The sequence below is a fragment of the Staurois parvus genome, unplaced genomic scaffold (genome assembly GCF_062004578.1).
Source record: "Staurois parvus isolate SC_StPar_1 unplaced genomic scaffold, SC_StPar_1.0 ptg000390l, whole genome shotgun sequence".
NCBI lineage: Eukaryota > Metazoa > Chordata > Amphibia > Anura > Ranidae > Staurois > Staurois parvus.
Window position 1 is genome coordinate 469,612 of NW_028318186.1, and position 20,146 is coordinate 489,757.

General features: G+C 42.2%; 1 protein-coding gene across 1 annotated transcript in view; it reads left to right on the plus strand.

Moving 5' to 3' along the window:
* Positions 1–650: 650 nt before the first annotated feature.
* Positions 651–20,146, plus strand: part of MCM3 (minichromosome maintenance complex component 3) — a 36,898-nt gene continuing 17,402 nt past the window's right edge. Inside the window, exons 1-8 of the mRNA XM_089685995.1 lie at positions 651–812; positions 7,500–7,612; positions 12,185–12,393; positions 13,255–13,385; positions 15,024–15,262; positions 15,414–15,522; positions 17,950–18,103; positions 18,624–18,755. Of these exons, the coding sequence (XP_089542121.1) occupies positions 729–812; positions 7,500–7,612; positions 12,185–12,393; positions 13,255–13,385; positions 15,024–15,262; positions 15,414–15,522; positions 17,950–18,103; positions 18,624–18,755 (1,171 nt within the window). The 5' untranslated portion in view covers positions 651–728. The remainder of the gene's footprint in view (positions 813–7,499; positions 7,613–12,184; positions 12,394–13,254; positions 13,386–15,023; positions 15,263–15,413; positions 15,523–17,949; positions 18,104–18,623; positions 18,756–20,146) is intronic.

The following is a 20,146-nucleotide window of genomic DNA, read 5'->3' on the forward strand; positions in this document are numbered from 1 at the left end:
ATGGAAGAGGTTAAATAAGCCCCTGACCCTTTCTAAAAACCTGGTGGCTGAAAAAAGCATAGATGTGACCGTGTCCCATAGGAAACCAGGTTAAATGGATTTTAGTGCATTTTTCCAAAAGCACCAAAAAAAGCAAAGGCGTGAATCAGGCCTTTCAATGTAATTCATGACAGCCAAGTATTTGTCACAGTTTGACTGGAATTTATTTTGTTTCCCTAATCAAATCTGTCCCCACTGGTTTTCAAAGCAGACCAATGTGACAACTATTGCCCCAACTAGTCCTCATAGCGGAAACACTAATCTGCCCTTAACAAACATGGCCACCTTTAGAATTGACGCACAACTATACGTTTGCGTGGCTTCTCTTCCGCCAGCTCGCTACACGCTTTCTTTTTCGACGCCCACTGCTCTTTCCCGCCCCAAGGCTCAGCCCCTTCCCCAGGGCGCCTGAATCCCCTCCCTTCTCTAACAGCTTGTTCTTGCAAAGCCACGCCTCTTGGAAAAAAACTTTCAGATCTCCCCCGCCCCTGAAGCCTCATAATCACGCCCTTCTTTGCGTTCTAGTAGCTGATTGGGCTGCGGGCCGTTCGCGCCAGAACGCCGTCCAATCGGAAGTTTAGTAAGGGAGCCGATTTGGCGGGAAAGGTAGAGTTTTCGCGCCAGTGAGGTGGTGAGAGAAGGAACGTGGAGAGTATTGTCCGCATAGAACTCCAGAGTCAGAGGAAGACATGGCCGCCCCGGGGATCGCAGAGGTGGAGGATCAAGAGATCAGGGAGGCACAGCGGGAGTATCTGGACTTCCTGGACGATGAGGTGATGTATGAGCCGGGGACGGCTCTGTTAAGACCCAGTCCTTGTACGAGGACCTGTCCGAATGCCATGTGAATTGATGGTTTGCATCTTTCCTCTTGTATATTACTATTGGAAATGCTAAAAGATCATGTAATCAGATTGTATCGTGTATGGCTGCTTTCAGATTCGACATTGTGCCTCTAAGGCTGACCATACACGATACAATCTGTACAATCTCCTTTAGATCTTCCATCAGCTATGTAGTGCCCAGGGGCTGTCTGGTTTGATATTGAATGGATTGTTTAGGTTTGTCCTTATATCACATAGTTTTGGTGTAAAAGGAAGTCGTACAATCGGATTGCATGATCAAATTGTATGGTATGTCTGCCTTTAGAGAAGTTTGTGTGGTGGACTTGAAGGAGATTGGACAGTGTGTGACCATGTTAGAGAAGATTACACCCTCAGATTGGACAGCGTGTGACCATCTTAGAGCTGATTGCTCCCTCAGATTGGACAGTGTGTGTCCATCTTCGGGAAGATTGCACCCTCAGATTGTACAGTGTGTGACCATGTTAGAGAGGGTTGCACCCTCAGATTGGACAGCGTGTGACCATGTTAGAGAGGGTTGCACCCTCAGATTGGACAGCGTGTGACCATGTTAGAGAGGATTGCACCCTCAGATTGGACAGTGTGTGACCATGTTAGAGAGGATTGCACCCTCAGATTGGACAGCGTGTGACCATGTTAGAGAGGATTGCACCCTCAGATTGGACAGCGTGTGACCATCTTAGAGCTGTTTGGACCGACTGGGACCGTCGCAGGGGAGATTGGACCGACTGGGACCGTCGCAGGGGAGATTGGACCGACTGGGACCGTCGCAGGGGAGATTGGACCGACTGGGACCGTCGCAGGGGAGATTGGACCGTCGCAGGGGAGATTGGACCGTCGCAGGGGAGATTGGACCGTCGCAGGGGAGATTGGACCGTCGCAGGGGAGATTGGACCGTCGCAGGGGAGATTGGACCGTCGCAGGGGAGATTGGACCGTCGCAGGGGAGATTGGACCGTCGCAGGGGAGATTGGACCGTCGCAGGGGAGATTGGACCGACTGGGACCGTCGCAGGGGAGATTGGACCGACTGGGACCGTCGCAGGGGAGATTGGACAATCTGACTGTGACCGATTGTGACTGTCATAGAGGAGGTTGTACCGTCAGATTGTATGGCATGTGGCAGTCTTGGAGAGGATTGGACCGATTATGGCCGTCATGGAGAGGATTGCACGATCAGATTGGACCGATTATGGCCGTCATGGAGAGGATTGCACGATCAGATTGGACCGATTATGGCCGTCATGGAGAGGATTGCACGATCAGATTGGACCGATTATGGCCGTCATGGAGAGGATTGCACGATCGGATTGTGTGATGCCTTGTTGCCTTGAATTAGATTTCATAGAAGTTTGAATTTGATCTGTTTCTGTAGTGCTTTTTGTAGTGTTTTTGATGCGTTTTGCGATTTGTATTTTTGCGCACTCTGTTGGGCAGAATAAAACAGCAAAATGCATAGAAAACGCACTACATGCGTTTTCTGCAGCATCTCCATTGACTTCCATTGAACAGAAAACCTGCAGTTTTGCATTTAAAAAGTCCCTGATTCTTTCTAGAAATGCAATGACTGAAAAAAGCAGAGATGTGAACGTGTCCCATAGGAATCCATGTTAATGGACTGTAGTGCGTTTCTGTAAAATGCACCGACAACGCATTGGTGTGAACCAGGCCTTAAACCAGACATGCATGGATCAAAATTCAAGTCGCTCAGCAGGGACTGGCGCAATGGTTAGCACTTCCGCCTGGCAGTACTAGGGTTGTTGGTTCGAATCTCAACCACAGTACCACCTGCCTGGAGTTTGCATGTTCTCCCTGTGACTGTGGGTTTCCTCTGGGTACTCCGGTTTCCTCCCACACTCCAAAGACATGCTGGTAGGTGAATTGGCTCCTGTCTAAATTGGCCCTAGTATGTGTATGTATGAATGTAAGTTAGGGACCTTAGATTGTACACCCCTTGAGGGTTAGGGACTGATGTGAATGTACTATATACATGTAAATTGACGGCGCTATACAAGTACCTGAAATGTCAATTTTTGTATGGGCTAGCTGGTTGTACAGAATTAAATCTATCGATTGATTTGTGCACAACCAGTGTGTTGGCTTTTCTTGAGCAATCAGTGCTGCCAGCTATAGCCAGAAACACTGATCAGTGTATACTGATGGCAGGGAAGGCTTCCCTGCTATCAGAGCACAATACTGCAGTGGGAAGGATTCCCCTATCAACACCGTGTGGATGGTGCAATCTGCACAATTTGTTTTTTGGATGAAAAACATTTAGTAAAATATGGCCAGCCTTAGATTGCACAGATTGTACAGCATGTGGCTGTTTTATGGGGGGGGGGGGTGTATAGTCAGATTGTGCATCGTGTTGTCATTGTGGGGGCTTGTTTCAGGGTGGATTTGATTTAAATCACTAGTCAGTAAGGCTTGATTTAAATCCTAGTTTTCTACATAGACTAATTCTTGCTGGTATAACTTTAATATGCAAGTAGATGAAGATTTTTAGAATAACAACTTTTCATATTAGTTTTTTTATCCCCAGTTTAATAGGTTAATCATTCATATTTGGACAACTTTTCTGTTGTACTTAGGAAGGAGAAAAATAATCATTACCTTAATAATAATTTAAATAGATTTATTCATCTGAAACAACAACATTCCAGCATATGTGATTTGCTTAAACATCCATGTTTGTTAACTAATTTGGCTAAACAAAATCTATATATTTTAAGAAACTTAGACTGTCAGCCCCTTCCTCCTCACACTTAGTTTCACTTTCTTCTTGTGCAGATCTATTCCACTCCAAACAATCAGAAAAATATTGTTTCTATTCTATTCACGAACTTCTTGAAACTTAGCACTGAAGGGGTTGATTCTGTATTCATAGGTTTGTAGAAGTTAGGATTAAGGTCTTTTTCTTAACTCTGTTCATGTTATAACATTTTTGCTGTGAAGAAGAGGCATGTGATCTCCTCTGAGTCAAATTCAGTTTTGAGAACTGCAAAAGTAAACCAACATCTGTGATAATATCTTGTAGGCAGAGAAACTGCCCAATAATCTTACAAAAACCTCTGGAAGAGCATGACATTGTGAATGGATTCATGGGATTTATTTACCAAAACAATTAAACATATACAGCCTTATTCTACATAAATAAAAAACTAATCTTTATTTCATGATGGAACAACCTTTGGATGGTAATATATTTTCCTCAAAAAGCATTTTATTTAAAATAAATCCGATTTAAATAAAAGAAAATCTGATTTTTTTTTTTTTATATCATTGATTTTTATCCACCCTGGCTTGTTTACACCATAGTCCCTGCATTCAGTGTGTAGTTCTGCATGTGCATTACTGAGTTGCATGTGTTTGTGAGGGTTTCCATATAAAAAACAATGCAGCATGCTGTGCTTAAACACACATGAAAGAACCACAATGGTGTAAACGAGGCTCATTGAAATGCATTCGATTGTCTTGCTTCTGCGTTCCTACTGTGTCCATCTGGGGTAAACAAGCCCTGAAGGAAATTGTAGTTAGTGTTGCAGTGTGGGCTCCAGTCTGATACATGGGATATGTCAGCCATTGGTATGCTTGGTTGGTAGATCTAAAGCTGCTCATACCAGCTACAGCCTGTAGAATTTCCTGTAGATCTGCCAACAGCAATGAATGTGAACCAGCTGGATGTGGTAATCCCTCAGTGAGTTGTTTCGGTACAATATTCTTTGGTTACCACCATGTAAAAAGCCTTGAGAAGCACTTTAAATAAATGGGAAAGAGATCTAAAATATTGGAAGAAAACACATTTCTTCATACATTTAGGCCAAAATGTATTCTGCTACATGTCTTTCGTAATAAAAAAAATTCCCAATAAGCATATATTAATTGGTTTGTCTGAAAGTCATAACATCTACAAACTATTGTGTATATATTGCATTTTTATACTAGTAATGGCAGTGATCAGCAACTTATAGTGGGACTGTGATAGTGCGGTGGGCAATCTGACACTACCTGATGCTTGGTGAGAACTGACTAAATTACACTGACATCCCCAGTGACAATAATACAGTGATCAGTGCTGATAATGTACACTCACTGTACTAATGACACTAGCTGGGAAGGGGTGAACATCTAGGGACTGACAAAGGGTTAAAGTGTTACTAAACCCAGGACCCTGCATTTGCTATATCTTGTCTCCCACAGTACACAGAAGATGGAAATGCTATTATTTTAGTAAATATAAAGTGCTAAATACCTTTTCTCATCAGCAGTATATGGCAGACGTATCACTTCCATCAGTGTCCAGCAGAGCACTGGTTAAAGCTTGCAGGAGGAGTTTTCATTTTCCCCTATGAGGCTGCATAACCCCCCTGACCCTCTGTCTGGACAGTGCTGATTGGCCCTGTTTTGATCACATGCACTCTCCCAAAAAACAAAAACTAGCAATACACACCAAACTGAGCATGTGCAGAGTGACTCCTAGAGCTCTGTACTATCAGCAGATGGATTGGGGACAGTAGAAGGGGAGGATCAGAGAAGACCGGATCAAACCGCCTTTTTACTCACAGTGGAGGATTAACCCCTTGGGTTCCACAGTGAGTACGACCAGCATACTTTACTGCATATACAGACTGATTTTGCTGTTGTGGGTTTGGTAACACTTTAACTGCATAACACGTGTAATATGTGCTGCTTTTGCCAAGCAATGTGACTGTTTTTTTTATCTTGCTGCTTTGCAGAGAGAAAAATAACCAGCCAGCTACATCTCTGCTGTCTGTACAGAGCTCTTTTGTCTGTCAACACAGGGCTCTGCACTGTCATTGGCTATCAGCAGGTCCCAGTCATAAATCATTGGCCGGGGCCTGCTGACAGACGTGTACTATACCGAATGGCAGCACAAGTCTGGCGGCGGATATGGGCGGGACCCCTATTTGGAAATGCTAGATCACATGCATTCATACATGATCCTGCGCAGCAGGACTGGCCTGCTGCAGGAAAATTGTGATGGGAGGTCCAGAAGATGTTAGAGGAGATTTTTAATCCAAACCACAAACCTGATTTTAGCAATGAATCCCAGATATGGATACCTTATATGTACTTGCATTGATCCAGCGTGAACCCATATAACTTCACACTACAAACATGCACTCTGGATGCATTTCAGATTTTGTTTACAGTTCACACCACATGCAGTTTTGATGCAATTTGCCATGTTCCGGTATGGCTCCGTGCAGAAAAAATGCAGCATTTTCTACTTTTTTTTTTTTCTGCACTTGGAACTCACTGCACTAGTGTGAACCAGGGCCATTGGAACACATGGAAAACACTGTGCATGCATTTTTGACACAGAAAAAAAGCACACCGAACTGCATTTAGTGTGAACTAGCCCTAACAGACAACACTGATCTCCACTTGCTGCCAAATCCCTTGCCAAGTGGCTGGCTTGCTGCGTTATGATCACAAGAAGTTGGCCATTTGGCATGTGGGCCATTCAGAGATTGCTTTACATTTTCTGAATGAATGCAAAGCGTTCTCTGATTGGATGAAATGGACAGCATGATGTCACTGTCCACCTCTCCTTCTCATCCAATCAGAGAACACTTTGGATTTATTGAGAACGCACAGCATTCTTAATGGTGCCTATGCCATGTGGCCAACCAGCTGCGCGGCACAGGACCTGCGAGGAAGTGGAGATTACTGGCATATTGATGTCTACTTCAGTGATTTCCAGCTTCCAGGGGCATCGGCCAGGTATTGTATACACATAGTTATCCAAGCTGGACTGATGTGGCCATGTCTAAAATATCCAAGCTGGACTGATGTGGCCATGTCTAAAATATCCAAGCTGGACTGATGTGGCCATGTCTAAAATATCCAAGCTGGACTGATGTGGCCATGTCTGAAATATCCAAGCTGGACTGATGTGGCCATGTCTGAAATATCCAAGCTGGACTGATGTGGCCATGTCTGAAATATCCAAGCTGGACTGATGTGGCCATGTCTGAAATATCCAAGCTGGACTGATGTGGCCATGTCTGAAATATCCAAGCTGGACTGATGTGGCCATGTCTGAAATATCCAAGCTGGACTGATGTGGCCATGTCTGAAATATCCAAGCTGGACTGATGTGGCCACGTCTGAAATATCCAAGCTGGACTGATGTGGCCACGTCTGAAATATCCAAGCTGGACTGATGTGGCCACGTCTGAAATATCCAAGCTGGACTGATGTGGCCACGTCTGAAATATCCAAGCTGGACTGATGTGGCCACGTCTGAAATATCCAAGCTGGACTGATGTGGCCACGTCTGAAATATCCAAGCTGGACTGATGTGGCCACGTCTGAAATATCCAAGCTGGACTGATGTGGCCACGTCTGAAATATCCAAGCTGGACTGATGTGGCCACGTCTGAAATATCCAAGCTGGACTGATGTGGCCACGTCTGAAATATCCCAATTCTTTCATACCATCCCTCAAAGCAACAATGTCTTTAAAAGGATCGTTCTGAGAAATATTTGTTGCAGTAAATGTGTGGTGTGATCCATACTTGATTACATTGAGTAAAGGATATTAAATGTTACAATTTATTTTCCCTCCTACTCAGGAAGATCAGGGGATTTACCAGAGCAAAGTCCGAGACATGATCAGCGATAACCAGTGTCGTCTCCTCGTCAATATTAACGATCTCCGCCGGAAGAATGAGAAGAGAGCCAGTCAGTGAGTACCGCCTGGAAATTGTGCACCCCTCTATGGTAATCGGGGGGCTTCTCTGGTACGCTGGGACATGTGGTCTGTGGAGGGACAGCAATCATTGTGCAGACTTGATTTCTATGTAAATTTTGATCTGTTTAAAGCGGAGTTCCACCCAGAAGGGGAAGTTCCGCTTTAAAGATTGGTCCCACGCTCCCCATTAAGGATTAGCACCTGCGGGGGGGAACGTAACGGGTACCCGAATTTGACAGGTATCCGCTCCCACTTCCGCTGCGATCGCCTAGGCAATCGGAAACGGAAGTTGTCGTCCTCCCCTCCCTCCCCGTAGTCTTGTAGGACACGTGACAGGTCCCAGAAGACGGGGGCCATTCAGGAAGTGCAGCGCTACTTCCGCATGCGCAGTGGGCACCCAGCTGTGAAGCTGCAAGCTGTCACAGCCGGGTGCCCACACTGAAGATGCCAGCGCCTGGAATACAGGATGGCTGGTGCAACGGGCTGCGGCGGGGGCAACGCGGGATCGTGGGATAGGTAAGTGGCTGTTTTTTAAAAGTCAGCAGCTACAGTTTTTGTAGCTGCTGACTTCTTTTTTTTTTTTTTTTTACAGAGTGAGTGGAACTCCGCTTTAAGGAGAGATTAAGTTGCAGCTGAAAAATGAGGTGTACCGTAAACATAAGAGAAATAATGTAACACATTGCAGCTTATCATGATCAGATTTGGTGGCTGCATTAGGTTTTTTTAGTTTTTTCTCCAGGCTTTGTTCCTCTTTCATCTTGTGATCCAGCCATTGACATGTCTCCTTTCTTAGTATGACAACCCTCCCTGTACTGTATCTGTGGAAGATATGTTGTCACCCTAGTATAGAAAGTGTTAAAGAAAAAAAAATCTAGAACACCTTCCCCTCTCTGAATACTTACAATATGAGGTGTTCTGTAGTTCTGTGTACTGGTCACGCCTGACAACTGTACTTGAGATTTGACCAAGAAGTTACACGATGATCTTTACAGAAACCCAACGAATTTGTATCTGTTGCACTCGGCAAGCAGATACAATTTAAAAACAAACTTCATTTTTTTTTTCTTTCATTGTGGCAGCCAGCTGTGGCTTCCTAAGAAATCACAGAAAGCTGCCCATGTAAATGCACGGGATCACTGCATTCTCCTGGGGCGTGTTATGTGGGCAGAAGGCATGCCTAAGTGTACATCATTGCTGCCTAGATGAGAATTGTGGAAGTGGGTCAGTCTTGCAGGTACCTGCTCCCCATAAAAATGTCACATTTTGGGGAGCGTAAAGTGAATAAGCATCACTTTTCATTGCAAGTCTGGTTTAAATGCCAAGCCTGGAGTTCATCCTTAAAGTAGAGCTGAAGGCAAAACCTTTTTTTCTCATTGTGGATAGCATAAGGGAGGGTTATAACCCCTGTCAGTTTTTTCTGTACAATCTGTGTCATGAAACAAATATTTAAGACCGTGCTTAAAGTCTCAAGTATTAAACTACCTAAAATTAAAAAAGTGTTAAAATAATACCATATAAAATGGATCAGCAAAGTAGCCACTTTCGTTATCCATATTGTAGCCATATTGTGCAACTTGATTCACAAACAGTGTGTGCATAATAATAATTAAATCCAAATAAACGATGTCCTTAATGAATTTGCAGAGATCCTCCTGCGCTCCACAGAACCTAGTGACCAAAGAGTTAGCTGCTACCACCTATTCTCTATACCGCAAGATATGTGTAAACAAAATTATATAATATGGTGAAGCGCTCAACTTAAGAAGTGAAAATTATCTCATACCCAAATCAATGTGCAAACTGAATAATCAATATAAATAAAATAACTAGTGCAATATCCCATATATGAATAATACGTCCCTGGTGGTATAGTGATAAACAACTAATACTTTTTAAACTGTGCAAAGTGATACATATAAACAGAAATCATTAAATAAAATATAAATACAAAAATCAATTGTGATGCCACACTGTGCAAAATCATAAAAGTGTTCAAATGACATCACTCCATGCTGCAATGTGCTCTTCGTGAAAAAATCTTGGACGTGACTCCCCTCAATGATAGCCAAAATGCCCCCTCACCTTCCACATTCGACCCTTGCGGGTCACAAAGCTTTATATATATATATATATATGTATAATATATCTCTGCCAGGTGTTTTTCTCCTCCACTGCCTCCACCGACCCAATCAAGATCCTCCTCCAGACACTGGGTTCCACTCAAATAACTCCCCTCACAATACGGACTCAGACACAGGGCGCATATGCAAGAAAAAACAGACCTCCATAGTGCAACACTGTTTTAATGCACTCAGAGATATGTATAGAAAATGTACTCACATCTCCACTAACAGAGAGAAGCAGTTCCCCATGTGCTATGGGTATATTCAGGTGTACAAAGATGGCGTCCGAACCCGGAACCGGAAGTACGTCACCCCTATGACCGGAAATACGTCGACGCGTTGCGATCACGTGGCTTCTTCAGGATCCTGAAGAAGCCACGTGATCGTGGCGCAACGCGTCGACGTATTTCCGGTCATAGGGGTGACGTGGTTCCGGGTTCGGACGCCATCTTTGTACACCTGAATATACCCATAGCACATGGGGAACTGATTCTCTCTGTTAGTGGAGATGTGAGTACATTTTCTATACATATCTCTGAGTGCATTAAAACAGTGTTGCACTATGGAGGTCTGTTTTTTCTTGCATATGCGCCCTGTGTCTGAGTCCGTATTGTGAGGGGAGTTATTTGAGTGGAACCCAGTGTCTGGAGGAGGATCTTGATTGGGTCGGTGGAGGCAGTGGAGGAGAAAAACACCTGACAGAGATAGATAGATAGATAGATAGATAGAGATATATATATATATATATATATATATATAAATAAAGCTTTGTGACCCGCAAGGGTCGAATGTGGAAGGTGAGGGGGCATTTTGGCTATCATTGAGGGGAGTCACGTCCAAGATTTTTTCACGAAGAGCACATTGCAGCATGGAGTGATGTCATTTGAACACTTTTATGATTTTGCACAGTGTGGCATCACAATTGATTTTTGTATTTATATTTTATTTAATGATTTCTGTTTATATGTATCACTTTGCACAGTTTAAAAAGTATTAGTTGTTTATCACTATACCACCAGGGACGTATTATTCATATATGGGATATTGCACTAGTTATTTTATTTATATTGATTATTCAGTTTGCACATTGATTTGGGTATGAGATAATTTTCACTTCTTAAGTTGAATGTCCTTAATGTCCACCATCAGGTGCAATATGCACTTTTTTTTTAAATTTTTTTTTTTTTTGAGGACTGGTTTTCTTTGAGACATCCAAGGTCTAAAAGACCCTGGATGTCTCCCTTGTACTCCACTGAATGTAATGCAGTGCACATCGCACCGCATTACATTCTTTCCTGTCCTCTATGGTTGGGAAATCTGTCAACGGGGACCCGGACGTGACGTCATAACTAGGGATGCACCAAAACATATTGGCCGAAAATAACCCTATCAGCGTTTTGCCGGAGAAAGGTAGGAGAGGAGCAGTGTGTACGGTGACTGGCTGTCACTATATGTCACTGCTGGTTTTTTAATGTAATTACCAGCTTTTTTTTTTTTTTTTTTTTCTCTTTTCACTATAGCTCAGAGAATGACCTGTCACTTTCCCCTAGCTGAAAGAAACAAAGTTTCTTTTTAATTTCTTTCCCAGAGCTAAAAGAAAGTTTTCTTCTGCGATATAGTGAAAAAAAAAAGCCGGCAATTGCATTTAAAAACCGGCACTGACATATAGTGACAGCCAGTGAAGGAGCCTTTCTGTATACACGGCTCCCTCACTGTATACACTGCTCCTCTCCTGCCCCTTCCTTGTACACACTGCCCCTCCCCCCTACAAAGATGGCCTGTCACTCCTGCTATCACATAGGGAACTATTGGTCTCCTATGCGATAGCAAAAAATCATAAGTTAAAAAAAACATATACACGAAAGTAGAAAAAAATACAAATAAAAAATTGGACCTCCCACCCCCACATACACAGACGTTTCGGTTTTCGGCCACATGCATTCTGAATTTTCGTTATTGGTTTCGGCACCAGAATTTTCATTTTGGTGCACCACTAATCATAACATCACTTCCAGGTCAGGACAAGAAGGGGAGCAGACGTGTCTCCTCCCTCCCCTCTAACCGATGGCGGTGAACCGGTCCCATTGCTGAAGGGCAAGCAGAGCCCGGGAGACATCACATGGGGGGATGTTCACACGGGGGAGGGCGGAGGCTGGCACTAGGCTGTGTGAAAGTAACTGGACAGCAGTGCGGCCGCCCAAATGTTTTCACCTGACAGGTGAGCCCTGCTATGGGCAGAGTTAAAAAAAAAAAAAAAAAAAATCTGCCTGGTGCCCGGAACTACATGTCCTGGGCGTTGGCCGATATAAAGTCAACATCCCCGACTAAGTGATATAATTATAAAAACACAATTTTCCTTGTTTTCATATAAAATGTTGCATGAAATGTGAGTGTCTTTGTAGCTGTGTCTTATGTGTTTCTAACATTCTGACTTCTCCCCTAGGTTAATGAATCAGGCCTTTGAGGGGCTGATTGCCTTCCAGCGGGCTCTGAAAGATTTTGTTGCTTCTATCGATGCGACGTACGCCAAGCAGTATGAAGATTTCTACATCGGTCTAGAAGGCAGCTTTGGTTCAAAACATGTTACCCCACGCACCCTCACCTCACGGTTTCTGGGCTCTGTTGTCTGTGTGGAGGGTATTGTTACCAAGTGTGAGTATACAGTTTTATACTTGTACAGAAGTAAACTTTTTTTTTTTTTTTTTACCAAGCTGAATTCCATGAAATAGTTGCATACATACACGGGAGTTGTTTTGCCTCTCAAAAATGTGTATTTTTATCCATGCATTTCTGAGAATGATAGATCCCTATAGACAGTAGAATCAGCTGGGAGACATTTTTTTTGTTCACTGCCCCCAAGTAGCACAGTAGATCTTGTCCTTGTTTTCAACCTGTGGTTTAAACTCATCTGTCACTCAGCCTCTCATCAGTATGTTCCTTCTTCGCACGAGTACTGCAATTTGATTGGCTTCTTGTGCTGTTTTCCTTTTCCTAGTCTCAAGGCATATTCAGAGCGTCCAATCAGTATTTGTTCCACCAGGTGCAAATGTTATGCAGGAACTCTGAAAGAGGGAGGCAAGCACTCTTATACTTGTGTCCATATTTCTGCATACTTCTGTCTACTTTCAGCTCCCCAGACTCGACCTGCTGTTGGGTGAGGTTTAGGTTTAGGGCCCCCCTCCTCGGCTGCATAATCTGAGATCCAAGACCTTCTCACTCTCAGCCCCTTTATGCAAAGCAGTTGGGTAGATTTTGGAGAATTGCTTTCTGCAGCAGTTGGTTTCTTTTTTTCTGCCAGAAGAGAGTAGAAGGCATTCCTGCTACAGTGTAAGGTGTGAGACCCTAAGGTGGGTAGGAACTACGATGACCAAACGTCATTGCAGTAATCTCACATACAAGAAAGCATGTAGTTATCTACCCCACCAGATTCCACTTGGTGCGGAAGTACAATACAGTATAGTATGTATAATCACTAATGTCTGACACCACCTGTACTAACATTTGTCTGTTTAGGTTCTTTGGTACGCCCTAAAGTGGTCCGCAGTGTTCACTACTGTCCGGCCACAAAGAAGACCATCGAACGCAAGTATACAGATATGACCAGCCTGGACGCCTTTCCCTCCAGCTCTGTATATCCCACTAAGGTAAGTTGTCTTAGGAACTGAAGCCTGGGTGTGTCTATTGAAAGCATTTATGTAGTCTCAACAGCTTTCTGCAGGGCTTTAGATAATGTACATTCACACTCCCTGCCTGTAAAGTGGAGCTTTAGTCAGAAAACAAAATCCTGCTAGATCACTTCATGCTGGCCTCCTTTTACAGGTACCACTATGTAACACATTAAAAATAAGTGCCTATACTGTTTAAAATCCAGTAATACTGTCTCACCCTGCTCTGCACATGCTCAGTTGCTCTCTTTTATGGCACTGTGCTGAAAATGACTGATCTGCTGACAGCCTTAAGTTTTACTGCTGCTATGGGCAGCCTTCAGCAAGAAGAAATGGGAACAATGCTGGAGAAAATTTATAACGCACACTAATTTTGGAAGCATATTAAAGGCAAAACTTTTTAGTTTTGGGCAGAGTGGAGAAGGATTAGAACACATTATATTAGGTTTTTATTGGTGTCTGCGTCCCTGTTAGGGAGATTTCCCCTCTCTATTTGTCCTGTTTACCATTTTTATTGAAAGTGAAATAACCCGAAACCCCAGAACAGTAATAGAGTGCACATGTTCCAATGGAGACACTAGTTTTGGTGACCTTGGAGTCCCCAAGGGATTTCCTCACTTCCTGTTTTGGTTATGGGACAGGAAGCAAAGTTAAATGTCCCCAATGGACACATATGGCAAAAAAACAAATCTAACAGGGTAATCTCCCTTACTCTATCCAAAATAAAGAAAAAAGGTTTTGTCTGTACTATGTAGAATGTATGTTCCTTGCTAAAAAAAAAACATTACTTTTTATCTAGTTACTGTGAGTAAAGTTCCACTTTAACAATCTAAGGTCCCTATCTCGCATGCATACATATGCTCCAGCCAGTTTAGACAGGAGCCAATAACCTACCATCATGTCTTTGGAGTGTGGGAGGAAACACACAGAAACATAATGCTGGCTTCTGAACCAAGATCCCCAGTGCTGCAAGTCAGATGTGTTAAACCACTCAACCACTGTGTTGCCCTGTCTAGTGAAATGTTTTACTTGTATTTAAAGCGGAGCTCCACCCAAAAGGGGAAGTTTCACTTTAATGCTTTGTCTCTCGCTCCCCATTAAGCATTGGTATCTTTTTTGGAGCAAGTACCCTAATTTGACAGGTACCCCCTCCCACTTTCTGTGTGATCGCCCAAGGTGAATAGAAGCGGAAGTTCTGCCCCCTCCCAATCCGTAATATACTGGGAAGAATATGGGACCATTCACAAAGCGCAGCGCTACTCGCTTATGTGCAGTAGGGACCCAGTTGTGAAGCTGCAAGTTGTCACAGCCGGGTACCCACACTAGGGATGCCGGGGAGAGAAGACAGCCGGGGAAACCAGCCATGGGGAGGACACTGCCTGACTGAGGGACAGGTAAGTGTTTGTATTTTAAAAGTCAGCAGCTACAGTTTTTGTAGCTGCTGACGTTTATGTATTTTTTTTTTTTTTTAATTCAACTGCAACTCCACTTTAAAGCCTGATTTCTGTTTAAAGAGGGCTTCTAACCTATGAAGGAGTAGATCAGCATAATAGCATCTGGAGGTCTGACTTTTTTATTAAGTGCAATAGTTTTCTGATTTACTACTTCTGATTGCAGGATGAGGATAACAATCCGCTGGAGACAGAATTTGGGCTTTCCCTGTACAAAGATCATCAAACCATCACCATCCAGGAAATGCCAGAAAAGGCCCCCGCTGGTCAGTTGCCTCGATCAGTGGACATCATTTTAGATGATGACCTTGTCGATAAGGTGAAACCCGGGGACCGCGTGCAGATTATTGGAACCTATCGCTGTCTGCCTTCCAAACAAAATGGCTACACGTCCGGCTCTTTCAGGTAATGGGTGGTGTCTTTATGCTTTGATGGGTTGGGTTCTTGCGCCCCGGTTGGAAGGTTATCCAGTCAATTAAAGCAACATTGATGATTTAACTATTGTGCTAATGGAGGATTCTACTTTTTTTTTCTAATTACCTATTTTTCTTTGTAGGACAATTTTGATAGCTTGCAATGTGGTTCAGATGAGCAAGGAAGTGTCACCAGTCTTTTCAGCAGATGACTTGGCTAAAATCAAGAAATTCAGTAAAACTCACTCTAAGGTACTTGTGATAGATGGTTTTGTAACATTAGTACAGGTGTTCTGTGAAAACTAAGCAGTTGTGTTATTTTATTTATATGATTTCAACATCAGTATATGCATAGTAGACTTTGTGCATGCGGAGGGCAAAAGATTAGTTATCAGTGTCTTCTGTGGTCTCCCTGTAGCTGATCTTGTGTTGTTGTTTTTTTTTTTTTAAGTTTTCCCCATTACTGACCTATCATGCTTTGTTCTGCACTGTCTGTGAAGTTGGTCATCTTGGTAGAGACAGGACTTTGCTTCCTTATGTAAGTTCAGTTAAGTGAAGTGTAGTCTTGAGTGTAGTGTCCTCTTTTTCTGAGGTGTATGGCATTTTTATACCATACAATCCTTTGTTTCAAGGGACCTCCCAACAGGCTTGTTGATTGGCCGGTTGAGAAGTGTGTGTAACTAGAGATGTTCCTCACCTGTCCACTGGGGACAGTCCGGTATCACAAATTAATTGGTGGTCTTAATGATAACTCATCCTTTGATAGAAACAAAATGTCTTTATGTATCAAATATATGTCCTATTCAAGTATAGTTGATTTCACTACTAACTCTTGGATAAGGACCATAGAAAGATGTAAATACATTTGGTTTCTCATTTACCTGATATTTAAACTGTATTGGAATAGCTGATTTCTTTTGGAAATATAGACACTACCTTATTCACAAATCACCTTATTTTTCATTTTTGCAACTTTAGTTAAGTGGGATGCAATACCCAACCTTATTGAATAGATTTCCCTTGATAAAAAGGTGTTGGTAATATGCTTTTTGATAATGTCTCCATTGTTATGTATCAAACTTTATATTTTCAATGACCCAGCTCTCACCTTCTTGTTTAACGCAAGGTTCACATGAGGGGAAAAAAAAAAACCTTTTATTTACCTGCCCTATTGTGTAGGAATTAGGGTAAACAGATTGGTCTGGAGTTAAACCTCAGTATTCAGTAGCATATTGTCACATTTCAAGAAGTCTTGTTTGGTAATCCACACTTTCCAAGGTTTTGTGAGAGCTCTCAGACAATCAGGTTTGGTTACCCTATTGTCACTTCCAGACCTCCTATATGCTCAGCTGTAGATATTCAAATAGTGGTATCTATCTCATTGTCTCTTAACCACTTCCTGTCCGGACATTTTTACCCCCTTCCTGACCAGGGCAATTTTCAGCTTTTAGCGCTATCACACTTTGAATGACAATTGCGCGGTCATGCAACACTACCCAAATGAATTTTTTACCATTTTTTTGAGACAGATAAAGCTTTATTTTGGTGGTATTTATTCACCGCTGGGATTTTTATTTTTTTTGCTATGTAAATGAAAAAGTCCAAAAATTTTGAAACGTTTTTTTTTATAAAATTTTGCAAATAAAAAATATTTCATCATAAATCTTGGCCAAAATTTATTCCATTCTCTTTTTAGTAAAAATAAAAAAAAATCCAAATTAGTTTAACCAAAAATTATAATTTTTAAACTTTTTTTTTTACATTTTTATTTTATATTTTTATTTTTACATACTGTCACCCTAGCTGTACAGTGCCGCCATGGTGACACTGTACTACTTGTGGGGGGTGATGAAGATTTTTATTTATTTTTTACACTGATTGCTTTTACACCCATATAGGATGTAAAAGCAATCATTTCTCCTTCTCTCTGGCTGCATTCTTGCAGTCATTGAGAAGTACTGAGTGAGCTGTGATTGGTCACAGCTTCTCACATGGTACAATGCTGTTGTGAATAGCCTTGTACCATGTGACCTCTGTGATCATTCACAGATTTCACACGTAGTAAGCAATGATGTCACACATGACATCTTGCTTACTACTTTGCATGTGATCACTGATTGGCCAATCAGTGATCACATGATCGGGACCTCGTACAGAGGTCCCGTCCGATCGGTGCTTCACTGTGTCCGGAGGACACAGTGGGCACCGCATCGCGGTGTTGCGCGCTCCCAGGGAGCACGCACAAGCAGGGTGTGGGGAGGCTGTTTATAAACGGCCACCCGACCCTGCACTACCACCGTCCAGCCTTTTATATACAACGGCCGGTCGGGAAGTGGTTAAACAAGTTTCTTCCACTCGTGTGTGTGTGGTAAATTTTTGGAAGGTCACTTGAAATTAACCTAGAATGTTAACCCATGACAGTCAGCTTAGATTCCCCAATCTGGGATATAATTTTTCTTAATAAACAGTCCCAAAAGTCATTACAAAGTGCCCCTAAATCCGACAGATGCAGTTTGTTGTAAAATGTCATTCTAGCTAAAGACAACAATGAGTTGGTGGTGTTCGCCTTCATGAATTCTTCTTTTTTTTTAGGATTGTTATATCATGCATATGACTCTTAACAAGCCCTGTAAATGATTGGTCACGTTACATTTTATATTCTGTGCCTTCTTTCTGTAGGATGTGTTTGAGCAGCTGTCCAGGTCTCTTGCTCCGAGCATACACGGGCACCACTACATTAAAAAGGCTATCCTCTGCATGCTGCTTGGTGGTGTGGAGAAGGTGCTAGATAACGGGACTCGTATCAGAGGAGATATCAACGTTCTGCTAATAGGTATGCTGGTTGCATTTTTCATTTTCTTTTAGGGCTGATTTGCAGGATACAGATTTACCTACGCCTTAAATAGCAGGTTTTGTTGGGAACAGAAAGTGCGCCCACACTGGGTCTTTGCAATTGGAATTCCAACAAACAAGTGTGTACCCCATTAGCTCCAGCTAGTGGCTTCTAGCTTGTTAGGAAGTTTTTTGATGTCACCACCCTAAAGAAATTTTCCATAAACATTTTGCTAGAAACTAGAATACATTTTAATTTGCCCTTCTTGTGCCTAGGGCAGTTCTTGATTCTTCATCACTCATAAATTTTACAGTCTGTGGTAAGAACATTTACATAACCAAGATTTCTCTAGTGTAGCAAGGAGCTGTACATAGAAATTGCTGTTAGTAAGTAAAGTAATTATTCATTAGAACCTTTCAAACACTCAATAATTATGGTACTGCCATTCACACGTTAGCTTTTTTTTCTTTGCAAAATACGCACAGTAAATATGTAAACTTTTATTTATTTTTTTAAATAGGTGATCCCTCTGTAGCCAAGTCTCAGCTTTTACGATATGTGCTTTCTACGGCTCCCCGTGCCATCCCAACCACAGGCCGAGGCTCCTCCGGGGTGGGTTTGACTGCTGCTGTTACAACTGATCAAGAAACTGGTAAGTTCAGCATCTGATAGTGTTGCATTGTGTGAAAATTATGTATAAATGAAGATTGCCAAGTATTATGCTTTTACATAAGTGTGTGTGTGTGTATGTGTATATATATATATATATATATATATATATATATATATATATATATATATATATATATATATATATATATATATATATATAAACACATACAGTTGTGCTCAAAAGTTTACATACCCTGGCAGAAATTGTGAAATTTTGGCATTGATATTGAAAATATGACTGATCATGCCAAAAAATGCTCTTTTATTGAAGGATGATGATCATATGAAGCCATTTATTATCAAATAGTTGTTTGGCTCCTTTTTAAATCATAATAACAGAAATCACCCAAATGGCCCAGATCAAAAGTTTCCATACCCTGGAATGTTTGGCCTTGGTACAGACACACAAGGTGACACACACAGGATAAAATACCAATTAGAGGTTAATGTCCCACATCTGTGGCTTTTTAAATTGCAATTAGTGTCAGTGTATAAATAGTCAATGAGTTTGTTAGCTCTTACGTGGAAGCACTGACTAGGCTAGATACTGTGCCATGGGGATCAGAGAAGAACAGTCAAAAGTCCTGCGTAACAAAGTAATGGAACTTTATAAAGATGGAAAAGGACATGAAAAGATGTCCAAAGCCTTGAATATGCCAATCAGTAATGTTAAATCACCTATTAAGAAGTGGAAAGTTCGGGGATCTCTTGATACCAAGCCAAGGTCAGGTAGACCAAGAAAGATTGCAGCCATAACTGACAGAAGAATTGTCTAGGATTCAAAGAAAAACCCACAGGTAACCTCAAATGAAATACAGGCTGCTCTGGAAAAAGACGGTGTGGTTGTTTTGAAGGAGCACAATATGATGACACTTGAACAAAAATGAGCTGCATGGTCGAGGTGCCAGAAGCTTTTACTGCATCAATGACACAAGGCCTGGTTAGACATGTCAAGGTGTTGTCAGGCATATTGTAACCGGGCTTTTTTGTGGCATTGGTGCAGTAAAGGCTTCTTTCTGGCACCTCGACCAAACAGCTCATTTTTGTTCAAGTATCACCGTATTGTACTCCTTAAAAACAACCACACCATCTTTTTCCAGGGCAGCCTGTATTTCTTTTGAGGTTGCCTCTGGGTTTTTCTTTGAATCCCGGACAATTCTTCTGTCAGTTATGGCTGCAATCTTTCTTGGTCTACCTGACCTTGGCTTGGTATCAAGAGATCCCCGAACTTTCCACTTCTTAATAGGTGATTTAACAGTACTGATTGGCATATTCAAGGCTTTGGACATCTTTTATGTCCTTTTCCATCTTTATAAAGTTCCATTACTTTGTTACGCAGGACTTTTGACTGTTCTTCTCTGATCCCCATGA